Here is a 12,813-nt window from a genome sequence, read left to right as displayed (position 1 = left end):
TTACAATCTAATGAGGGAGGATACAAACAAACATGTACAAATAAACTATGAACAGGATTTATAAGAAATAATTCACAGATGGAAGGCACTAGAATTAAGAACAGTTTAAAAAAGCTTCCTGCAGAAAATTGCATTTAGTTAGGAAGCCAGGGAAACCACTAGGTAGAGCAGAGGAGGGAGAATGCTCCAGGGATAGAGGATAATCAGAGAGAATTCCTGAAGCCAAAAGAGGAGATATGACTGGTTCATGGAAGAGCCAGAAGTTCAATGTCACTGGATTGAAGATTATGTGTCAGGAAGTAAGGTGTAAGAAGACTGGAAAGGTAAGAGGAGGCTAGATTATTAAGGGCTTTGAATGTATAAGAAAGGATTTTGTATTTGAAACTATAAGTGATACAGAGCCCCTAGAGTTAACTGACATGAATGAAGCTATGCTTTAGGAAAATCACTTAAGAAACTGGAGAATAGTATGAAATAAGAAAAGACTTGCAGTAGAGTAATGGAATGGTGAACCTACCAACAATAATCCAGGGAGGAAATGCTTAGGGCTTGCATTAGAGTGATGGCAACGTCAGAAACAAGAAGACCTATTTAAGAGATATTGCAAAGGTTGAATTTCTTATTTCTGAATTATTTCTAGAATCAACAGACCTTGTCAACAGTTGAGAGAGAGAGAGAGAGAGAGAGAGAGAGAGAGAGAGAGAGAGAGAGAGAGAGAGAGAGAGAGAGAGAGAGAGAGAGAAATATCCAGGATGACTCCTAGATTACCAGCACAGGGCACTAGGAGGATGGCATTGTCCTTGACAGTAACAGGAAAAATTGGAAGCAGGAGGGAGTTTGAAGGAAAGATAATGAGTTCTGTTTTAGAAACATTGAGTTTAAGATGACTAATGGATATTTAGTTCAAGATGTCTGAAAGGCAGTTGGAGATATGAAACCTGAGGTCAGCAAAGAGGTTGGGGCAAGATAGGTAGATTTGACAATTATCAGCATACAGATGGTAATTAAATCCATGAGAGCTGATGAGATCACCAAATGACAAAGCCTAGAGAAAGAAAATGGTCCAGGACGGAATTCTAGGAATACCCCAGGGTTATTGAGAAGATCTGGGGGAAGAGCCAGCAAAGGAGGCTTAGAAGAAGAGGTCATATAAGGAAAAAGATAACCAGGAAAGACAGTTGCCCTGAAAACATAGAAAGAAAAGAGTATCCAAGAGAGAATAAGCAACAGTGTCAAAAGCCACAGAGAGATCAAGAAGAATAAAGACTGAGAAAAGACCACTGGATTTGGCAGCTAGAAGCCATTAGTAATAGAATAGTTTTGGTGAAATAATAGTTGAATTGTAAATAGTTAAAAAAAGAAAATGAAATGAGGGAAAGTAAAGACACCTATCATAGATAGTCTTTCTAAAGCGTTTAGCCACAAAGGTCAAATACGATACAGGATGAAAGTCAGCAGAGAAAAAAATAAAAATCCAGTGAAGGTTTTTTTTTTTTTTTTCTTCTTTTTTTGAAGATGGGGAGACCTGGGTATGTCTGCAGACAGGAAATGAAGCAAGAGTAATAGAGAAATTTACAATAAGAAATTCAAAAGTGGGGATGGCAGAAGACAATCTGTTAGAGGATATGGAATGGAATGGGACCACTTGAGGAGGTAAAAGGGTTAATCTTGAGAAAGAGTACAGTCACCTCATCTGTGAGCCAAAGTTGAAGAGATAATGGCAGAAGTTACATGGGATGAAATGAGGAAGAGGAAAGAAGGGGGAGTTCACAGCAAATGGCTTCATTTTTTTTTTCTTATAAAATATAAGGCAAAGTTCTCTGCTGAAGGAAGTTTAAGGAAAGATAATAATGAAAAGCTACTGTGGAGAGCAGGATAGTGAGTTGATAAAGGAGATAGAAGATTGCTTCTTAGCAGGGAGGGCCCAGCTGAAGTTGTAGAATATAAATCTATAGTGGAATCAGGTGGAATTTCCATTCAGCAGGACATTATGGGCATGAAAGCAGCAAATAGTGGGAATGATCCAAGGCTGAGGCTCAGTAGGGAGCAATAGTTTAAATAATAAGAAGTCTAGAGGTTCAAGAGAAGAGGAACAGTGTAAAGCTGAATCAGTTCCCCAAGAGATCAAGATGAGGAAAAGAACAGAATAGCTGGGGAAGGGTAAATGGCCTGTGAGAGAACTGAAGTGAGGGATTACAGGTCATGAATGAATGAAGAGTTTATGTAAGGAAAATCTGAGGGAGAGTGAAAACTCAATAGGGTATGGTCAGTTAAGTAGTGTGGAATTCTTGAACATGGAGGCGAACTATTTGTGGGTGATGGCAAGATCAAGGAAATAACTGTGCTTGTGTATGGCTGAGGAGGGGTAGAGAAGCAACCTGTAGGTAGTAAGTACTGAGTAACTGAGGGGTTAGGAAGTTTGATAGAAAGTCAGTATGTATGCTAATGTCTCTGCATATGAAGGTAGGAGAGAAAAATTGTGAGTTATGTGCTCAACTTACTAAGTTGGGGAGTGATCTGGAAATCTATACACAGTAGCTACAAGATTTTGATTGGGTAGTAGAGATGAGTTACATGAATCTCAGGAGAAATTATTCAATGACAGAAGTGATGCTGGTTCTCCACATCATGGTTGGTCACAGGAGGTAGAAGCTATCTTGTATTCTGGCATAGATGGAACTTGGCCTGGTCTTCAAGTGGCATAGCAACAAGCAGGAGATTATAGGGCAGAGGAAAATCCCTTGGGATCTTAGATCTGACGCTTGCTACTATCCTTCAGACTACATGTACTCAGAGAAAGGTCTCTTCTCACTAGAGACTGGGGAGAATATAGTATACATCCAGAAGTGATAGACTCTAAGGACAAGGAAAATATATTTTAGGACAAGATGAAGTTACTCAGACCAGTCCCTGGCTATCTTCTTTTAATTAAAAAGGAAACTTTAAAGCAACATTTTGTTCTATTGAAATAAAAGCTTTAAAAAAAAATCAAACAACAATAACCAGAATAGAAACTTGTATGCTCTGTATTTTCTATCCAATTATGAAATGGTAAAAGTGAAGCTCATTGTTGAATCCTACTCACAAAAACCTACTTTTTCCCTACTAATGCCCACAATATAGATACTTTTCATTCATGGATATATGACTTTTGTAAAAATGAGTAACCAGGCATATAGGATGGTAGTTATTGATGTCACGCCCTAGTTTTAGTTTTCACAAGATATTAGTAAGACTCTGCACACATCTAGTATATTCCCATAATTTAAATACCCTGTGCATTAACTATTCAATGCCCTCACAATGGTAGCTTTTCTGAAATGAAGATCCTCTCTATATATTAGTCTAATTTGGCCATTTAAAAAAGTTTTGTTTTGTTTTCCCATTTGTACACCACTTCTAAACATTTGATACTGTGATGCTAGAGTCCAAGTGTAGTGGTTTTTGGAGGCAAAAATTTTATAGTGAGACTCTTTGCAGCTCTTGTTTATTTTTCTTCAGTTTGTAGACACCTTCAATATTCATCTTTAAATGCCTTTGGGATGACTTACCTCCAACTGGGTCTCCTGCCAAGCTTTCTTTAAATTGATTTTACCCTCTGGTGCTTCTCTCTCCATTATGAGATGATACTTCTTATAATCATCCATCATCTTTTTAAAAAATATTTTACAAATCAATTTAAATTTTAAACTAGTATTGCCTTTGGCTTCCATCTCTGCTTGGCAAATATGTCAAAGTCTGCTAAGGTACTTTCTGGATTTTTCTAGTTTTCTATAACAACTGGGCCTATAATCAGTTAAATTCGATTTCCTATTTTAATTAGCAATCAGTTATTTACATAGGTTAGTATTAAATTATTTCAATTGCACGGTATAGTTTTTCTCTCTTTCTAATTTTTTCTACTTTTTTTAAACTAATCCTGATCTTTGTTCTGAAAAGTTGAAGATCAGACTTTACAGACAATTAATTTAGGAATATTCCAAATCAACAATGAGTCTTTTCTTGTTTAAATGTAATCATTAAAGGTAATTTCATTTTTTTGTGATGTTATTTGTTGATCACCATGTCCAAAGCTTACCACTTCCAAACCATGCTGCCTATACACTAGTTTTCTACTTCCCACCAAAACTCTGGATTTCTGTCTTTGGGACCCTGGGCTCCACAAGTAAGCTTTTGGTCTTACTTTGTCCAGAACCAGACCACCATACTTAACCCTTCCTAGCTATTTCCAAACTATACTACTTCAAACATACCCTCCTCTGCTTCTTTATTCTCTCCTCTAGTCCATATTCTCCCAAATGTGTCTTCACTTATTCTTTATGGAGACAATACTGGACTAAAACTTAGCAGTCATTTAGGAAATGAGGAATACTACCTGGTCAGAAAAACCAGTCATCTCCCAATGCCTATAATTATTTCCCTCAAATTCTGATTATTATATCAGCCTCCTCTTCAAAGTGACTATTCTGTTGTCAATGGACTTGCCCTTCTTCCCTCTTTAGAACTTTGTTTTCCTTATTCTGATTCTCTGTACTTAATAGGCCTACCAGTATAAAATAGCTCTCAGTCCTGTATGGATTTCTTTAGTGTCTTTAGTGTCTGAAGTGACCAGTTTATTGGTGGGAAAAGGAATAGAGAGTGCTAAAAATCAGTTTTTAAATTGACTCTACACTTTAATAGGAGAACCTAGTGGCACAGGAAGACTCTTCTTTGTGAGTTCAAATCTGGCATCAGACATTCACTTGGGCAAGTCACTTAATCCTATTTGCTATAATTTCTTCATCTGTAAAATGAGCTGGAGAAGGTAATGCAAATCACTCCAGTATTTTTGCTAAGTAAATTCCCACAACTAGTTCATGACTAAAAAGGAATTTTTAAAAATCCTTTCATTTAACTTTCAGCAATCTAAAAATGAGTGACTGAGTGAACATTTGGGAGAGAGAAGCACCAGAGGGTAAAATCAGTTTAAAGAAAGCTTGGCAGGAGACCCAGTTGAAGGAAATTCCAATGGCATTTGGAGATAAATATTGAAGGTGATTAAAAATTGAAGAAAAATACAAAAATACAAAAGAGCTCCAAGATTATTATGACAAACTTTTTGCCCCCCAAAGCCACCGCACTTGGACATTAGCATCATAGTAACAAATGTTTATAAGTGGTGTATAAATGGGAAAAACAAAACAAAACAAAAAAACTTTAAAAAATGACCAAATTAGACCAAATATATATGGAGGATTTCCATTCTGGAAAAGACACTATTGTGAGAATATTGAAGAGTTGATGCACAAGGTTTACATTGTTAAAACCAAAACTGGCAATGAGGCCCAAGTAATACCATTAATAGAATACTATTGTGCTATAAGAAATGATGAGCAGGTGGACTTCAGAAAAACTTGAAAAGATTTACATGAATTGGTAATGAATGAAATGAGCAGAACAAGGGGAACATTGTACACAGTAACAGTAATACTGTGTGATGATCAACCATAATTAACTTAGCTCTTATTAGCAATACAATGTTTTAAGACAATTCTAAAATTCATGTTGGAAAATGCTGTCCCTATCCAGAGAAAGAAGTATAGATCTCAATGCAAATCAAAGCATATTATTTTTACTATTTTTGGTGGCCGCTTCCCTTTTGTTGTTTATTCTTTCACTACATGACTAATGTGGAAATATATTTCCATGACTGCACATATATATTCTACAGTAGATTACTTACTATCTTGAGGAGGAGGGAAAAGAGAGATGGAGAAAAATTCGTAATTTGAAATCTTATAAAAATGGAGGATGAAAACTATTTTTACTTGTAATTGGAAAAATTTACATACTACTTACAAAAAAAATAAAGAAGGTGAATGCATATCAATCCTTATTTCCCTATTTCTTTTATCTTCTCAAATCATCTTCAAAACCATTCAAGTGTTATCAGATCATTTCTTCATTTCTATCTTGCCAATTACTGAGACATTTTTCATTTCCAAAATGTAAATGTCTGTTAAAATTTATGCACTAAATTCTGGGTACATGGAATCACACAAAGCCAAGCTCTCTGACATAAATAGAAAACAATCCAAGAAAAACCAATGGTAAAGAAATCCAAAAAGAATTGGAGGTCAATCCAGTCCAGTAGTGCACAGGAAATGGGAGTGAGATACAGGAACTTAACTAGAGAAGCCAAAGTCAGATCAAGTAAGGGGAAACTAGTTATACAGGCCTGAAGCTGACAGAGATGGGCAAAGCAAAAGAGTATAAACTCCTTCAAACGGATCTCAAGCCATCTAGTAAATATGGGTCTCACAAGGTAGCATTAGCTCCAGTAATTATGTGCCTGGAGCCAGACTCTGGTCTTGGACTATGAGAACACAGGCAGGGACAGAGGAGGTCTCCTGAGAAGTAACTCCATAGGGAATGGGGGTCTGCCTGTATATTACTGAGAGCCTGAACAGGAAACTGGGAAAATTCAGCATCTGGACATTCACCTCAGGAGGGCAGTATAAGAAGCCTGAGAGCAAAGTGACTTCCAATATCGCACTGCAGGTGTTAAAGCCTCAGCAGAAAATGGAAGCAGCTCCAGATTGAGAATTGTGAAAAAAGCAGGAGAAAGAGTATAGTAAAGGTCTGATGCCAGAGTAGGCAACCAGGAAACTGAGAAGGAAGCCAGGGATTAAGGCAGGGAGGGGGTGAGGCCTTCCTATTCAGTTTCAACAGTGCCCGCAGCATCAAGACTGACTTCAGAAAGATCAGGACCAAACAAAAGAGGGCTGGTCCAAGCATCAAATCACAAATCAATAAGTAAGGCTGAAAATATAAGTAAACAAGAGAAAACACCATACCCAATTGTGTATTCCATCTAATACCATAATGACAATACTATCTTAATTAATATCCAGACTTGTGTTGTGCCAATTAAACTATTCAAGGAATAGTTTTTAGAATGACAACTTTCTAGAATTTCTAGACAAAATTATAATAAAATTCAAAAATAGTGGAACACAATGTGAAGAATCTCAAAGAAATAATGAAAAAGTTAAATGAAAACATTTGACTAACACAACCATGTAAGAGCCCTTTAAATGGGCGGCGCCACAGCGCATCAGGACATTGAGGCCCAGAAGTAATTTCTGTGGATATTAGGACTGCCCTGTAGGTGGGATCCTGTCCATTTTGAGATAGCTTCGTAATGGGTGACTCTATTGCTGATTGGCTGTGTGTGTGACCTCACAGGCCTTATGTAAGCCCACTGTAGGCAGCGGTCACTCTCTTTAACCTGGCACTCTTCAACCTGGCTCCCTAGCCTGGGTGGCCAAGCCAAGATGGGTAGCCAAAAGAGGTAAGGATTTTGGTAGTGAACACGTGGGTCTTCAGACCAGGTATTCACTCGGGAACCAACAAGTCAGGGCATCAGTCAGGGCATTATGTGAGTAGGTATAATAAAGACTTTTAAGATTACACGTGGCTGTTCTTGAGTGCGCTACCAGTTATTAAACTATAGATTCAAGAGATCATGGCCAGAGACCTTTGAAGGCCTCAGAGGAGGCGAGCTGGATAGAGTTGACACTGCAAAGATCAGTGGTCAAAGGTATTCTGTTGGGCCTAGGACAGACTAGTAATTGTAACTGCCAGGAGAGCACGCTACACAACCAGATTTCAAATTGTATTTCAAAACAATAATCATCAAATCAATTGGCACTGGTTTAAAAATAGAAAAGTTTATTAATGGAACAGATTACATAATCTGTTGTATATGTACAAAACATGCAGAAACAATGGAACACAGCAGTATAGTGTTCAACAAAACTGGAGGCTCCAACTGCTGGAGAAAGAAAGACCTAATAAGACAAAAACTGCTAAGAAAAAGGGAAAACTATTTAGGTTTAGATTAATACTTCACATTACATACAGTAATAATCTCCAAATGCACATAAGAACTGTATCTAAATGATCATAATATAAATAAATTACTGGAGAATGGAAGCAACTTTTTGCAACTATGGATGGTGAAGAATTTTGACCAAATAAAGGAGAGAGAAATCCATGGAAAATTTTAAATATATACTACGAATAAGAATCAGTGCCTATAGATAAGTTGTTCGAGGATATGAACAGACATTTCCCAACTGAAAAAAAATGTAATCTATCAAAAAATTATGAAAAATAATCTTCAAGTAACTAAGCAATTTAACCTAGTCTAAGGTTCTACCTCTTACTTGTTAGATTGACAAAAGATGATCAATAAGGAATATTGAAATTGTTAGAGCATATGTGCAAAGAGATTGTAATGAACTTCAGGTGGATATGTGAACTAGTTTAACAATTCTGGAAAGCAATTTAAACCAATATCCCCAAAGTCACCATACTTTATGTACCCTTTAACCAAGTAATACCATTATTAGGCAAAAAGATCCAAGAAAGAAGGAAAGGACTCAAATATACAAAAACATTTGTAGGAGTATTTTTGACAAGGCAAAGAACTGGAAAGTGGGTGCTCATCAATTTGGGAATGGATAAATAAATTATGGTACATAAATGTATTGGGTTAATATTGTGCTCTAAGAAATAGTGAAAAGACCAGATTCAGAGAAACCTGAGAAGACTTGTGTAAACTCATGTAGAGTTAAAGTGGCACAGTACACAGACCAGGAGGCTTAAGAGTCAAGAAAAAGTTATCTTCCTGAGTTCAAATCTGGCCTCAGATACTAACTATGGTTCTGGGTAAATCATTTCACCCTGTCTACCTCACTATCCTCATCACGTAAAATGAGCTAGAAATGGCAAATGCCAAGAAAATTCCAAGAAGATTCATGAAGAGTCAGACATGACTAAAACAAATGAACAACAAAGTGAGAAGAATTAAGAAAACTATTTTTTACAATGACCACAGTGTTATTAAAAATTAACTTTGAAAGATGTAATAACTTTTATCAATAATATGACAAATCATTACTTCCAAAGATGGATGAAAGAGCATAATTTCCACCATTTGATGAAGATAAGATAGTATACAAAAAATAAACACATTTCTGAGCATGACATTACAACATAAATTTATTTGCTAGAATGTGTGTGTGTGTGTGTGTTTTACAAAAAAGATCTTTTACTTGGGAAGAGGTAGATGGAACAATGAAGTAGACTAGTAATACCAAAAAAGGTGGAGGGAAGAGAAAAAAGATTAGAGCATCAAGGAAATTATTTGAAAATACACAGAAAAGACTACACAGGAATTAAGTGGGGAATACAAACAAGTAGGACAATGTTAGTAGTACGTTATAAATTTCATGTATACTAAAAGAAAAAAGCTACAAATAATAAATTTTAAATTTCATGTACAATCACTATTTTTAGCCTTTGTTTATGGAAATGTTCATGACTTTAATTCACAATAAAATTTGATAGCAATAATAAAGTATATGTGTATACTAAAATAAAAACTATAGGGAATTAATAGACATGATAGACATGAATGTTTATATGGAATAATATATACACACTGACTAAAACTATGAAATACATGTATTCAAAAACCAAAATTTAAAGTAATATAAACATAATTTAACGTTTAGTAAAATTCTTTTCTAAAGTTGCTTCAATTAATAATAAAAACATTATGTATTTGAAAAAAAGCAATGCATATACTAGAAGAATATATTTTTAATATGAAATAATTTTGAAAACTTTCCAACTTTTCCTTGATGTTTATAAATAAATCATAAAGTATTATACATACAAAAACATTACCTTAACAGTTATAAGGGAGAACCTGAATTGGTGTTTTTTATATCTTGAAGAATTCAATCAAGCACCAAGTATCTATTATTAAGCACCAATTTTAGGCCTTGTGCTTGGGGATACAGATTAAAAGTGAAACTGTCTCTGTAACTACATTCCATTGTTGGAGAAGCCAAGTACATATATAAATATACAAATAATATATTCAATATAAATACAAATAAACTGAAATAAGAAGTGGCAAAACCATCTGAAGGGATGAGGAAAGAGTTTACATAAGGTGTTACTTGAACAGAATTCTGAAGGAAATTAAGGGTTTAAGCAGGCAAAGGAGAGCGGAAGTGTGTTCTAGGCATGGGGGAAGTATGAGGATGAAAGATCAATTATTATGTGTGAAGAACAATCAAGAAGCCAGTGTAGCTGGATCACCAAATATGCAGAAGGAAGTAACATAGGATAAGGAATGACAAGGAGGTTGAAATCAGGTTGTAAAGGATTTAGTTTGTAACCATTTTAAAATTTCTTTTTTGTCCTTCCCTTTTGTCATCTGGCCATGATAGGCCCTCAATAAACATGGCTAATTTTGTTGTCCAGAATATGGAAGATGACAGGACTCTCTCTGCTGGACTCCAGTCCAGGAAAGACTGTGTTTGGTTCTAGGGGACAAGTTTTAAGTATGACATTTACACATCAGAGAAAAGTAACAAGCCTGGAAACTTAAGATATTATGATTACCTTCAAACATCTGAAGGGCACATATAGAAGACATTCTGGATTTATCTGGGCAGATACAATGGATGGAAGTTTAAATAGGTACAAATTTTGATTCAACAAGGAAGAAGAGTTACCGTTAACTAAGAGAACCATTAACAAGAATGTTTCTTGTTAAATTTTCCAGCAATTTTTTTTGTTTTTCTTCCCGGTTATTTTTACCTTCCGAATCCAATTCTTCCTTTGAAACAACAACAACAACAACAAAATTCGGTTCTGCACATATATATTGTATCTAGGATATACTATAACATTCTTAATATGTATGGGAATGCCTGCCATCCAGGGGAGAGGGTGGAGGGAAGGAGGAGAAAATTCGGAACAGAAAGGAGTACAAGGAATAATGTTGTAAAAAAATTGCCTATGCATATGTACTGCCAAAAAATGTTATAATTATAAAATTAATTAAAAATTTTTTTAAATAAATAAATAAATGAAATTTCCAGCAAAGATGGACAATCATTGGTAGAGAATATAATCACATGAGTGGAAAGTTTTAGATAACCTCCAAAGTCCCTTCTAATTCTAAGTCTATGGTTCTATGAAATTCAATGTGGACAAAAGCAACACTATTTTTAATAATCATGTTGATTAGAGAAGCAATTATTTTTCTCCTGGATCATGTTATTGTTTCTATGGTTCAGAAGATATACTCACTGGTTTGATATCATTTTCCAGAGAAGCAAGGAAGTCTCCTCTTGTCACTTGTAGGCTTTCTGCCTTTTCCATATCCACTTCCACTTTAGTGCTGGCCTAGTTAAAATGGAAAAAAAGGGAAAGACGTGTAGTTTAAGATCAAGAGTTATCTATTTAACAAAGTAACATCAAAGGGTGTATAGTTTTTATATAATATTTAATGAGATGTCAGTCAAACCTTTTAGGCTTTCAAAATTGAGTTTTCTTTTAACTGAGTCAAACTTCTAAGAATAGCAAAGCTGTCTTGATATGGATTATCAAACCTTTCAAATCATTTAAAATATCTGTTTTACTCATTATTTCTATCCCATAAATGTAATCCTAAAACTATCCCCCTAATATAGGAATTATAGTCACAGCAGTAATTGTAAAACTAGAATTAAAGTTGAAAAAAGTTAATAAACACATCTTGCAACAAACAATCTGACCTTTTATCGGTAAAATCATTGTTTCCTTTCCTTAGGCATTATAGTAATAATCACATTGATGACACTACAGCACAATCTACAATTTGAAATTTCTATCAAAAGTTATGATCCACATACAGAAGTTTTAATCAGAATGGCATTTTCACAATTTTGAAGGCACAATTCACTACTAATACACTTATTCCTGCAGTCTATACACTTATGTCTGACGTCTATACAGAAACTGTGGAGATGAGGTTTAGGGTGCTTATAGTAAACCTAGAACAGAGCCACAATTTCAGTTTGTTATCATCCTCACTGGATTGTGTGTAGCGCCATCTACACAACTAGTTCCAAAGGTCCTATTTCTTACAATTAATACTTGGGAGCTAAATGAATAATTTCATACACACTTGCTTTCTAGAAAAGAAGAAATATATACTACCTACACTACTGTTGATAAGGGTCTCTCAAAGTAGCAGCAACAGCAGCAATGAGTTTTCTAGGCCAAAATAAATATAAAAAGATTCTCCACTATGAAAAGAGATCTCTCTTAACATAAAGAGAACAAGACATTCATATCCCACACTTTAAAGAGTAAATTTGCTTATACAAAGCTGGTTGTAAAATTAATCTCTTTGTTAAGTAAATCCTATTGATGCCTATTATTAAATGAATATCACCTCTTCTGAAAAAAAAAATTTATACATAACTTTTTTTTAGTAATTTTAAATGAAAAAAAAAATCAAGTATCTTGCTGCAGTAATGACAACCAAAATAGCAAAATGCTTTTTCTTGGGTAACGAAATTCATTTGAATTAAACAAAATTATCATAGATTATTCATTGCATTCTATTAGCTTTAATGAGGCTTTTCTTCTATTGTTCTGTGTCATTGATGACAATTTGCATTTTGTTTTATACTTATAAGAATTTGAAGGAAAATTTAATTTGCCTTAATCCACTTAGATGTGCAATAAAACTTTAGAGTCCACCATAAAGATGATAACTTGGACTGGGGCTAGATTGGAATTCCCCTTTAAGTCATGATTAAGAACTTATGGACCAAATTAATCAATGCCTAAAAGAATGTTTATATGATGTTAAAAAAAAAATCTATCCTTTAGCATACATCTATCTTTCTACCACTACTACTATTACAACTACTACTAACACACACACACACACACACACACACACACACACACACA

The 12,813-nt window shown here is 34.9% G+C and overlaps 1 protein-coding gene across 2 annotated transcripts in view; it reads right to left on the bottom strand.

Annotated features, from left to right (window-relative positions):
- The window catches only part of NSF (N-ethylmaleimide sensitive factor, vesicle fusing ATPase), a 192,112-nt gene that overhangs the window by 82,728 nt on the left and 96,571 nt on the right, over positions 1-12,813 (bottom strand). For both annotated transcript variants that reach the window (XM_074260997.1, XM_074260998.1), the window contains one exon: positions 11,158-11,253. In XM_074260997.1, the coding sequence (XP_074117098.1) occupies positions 11,158-11,253 (96 nt within the window). The remainder of the gene's footprint in view (positions 1-11,157; positions 11,254-12,813) is intronic.

Source organism: Sminthopsis crassicaudata, chromosome 4 (assembly GCF_048593235.1).
Source record: "Sminthopsis crassicaudata isolate SCR6 chromosome 4, ASM4859323v1, whole genome shotgun sequence".
Lineage (NCBI taxonomy): Eukaryota > Metazoa > Chordata > Mammalia > Dasyuromorphia > Dasyuridae > Sminthopsis > Sminthopsis crassicaudata.
This window is presented reverse-complemented; position numbering and strand designations above follow the sequence as displayed.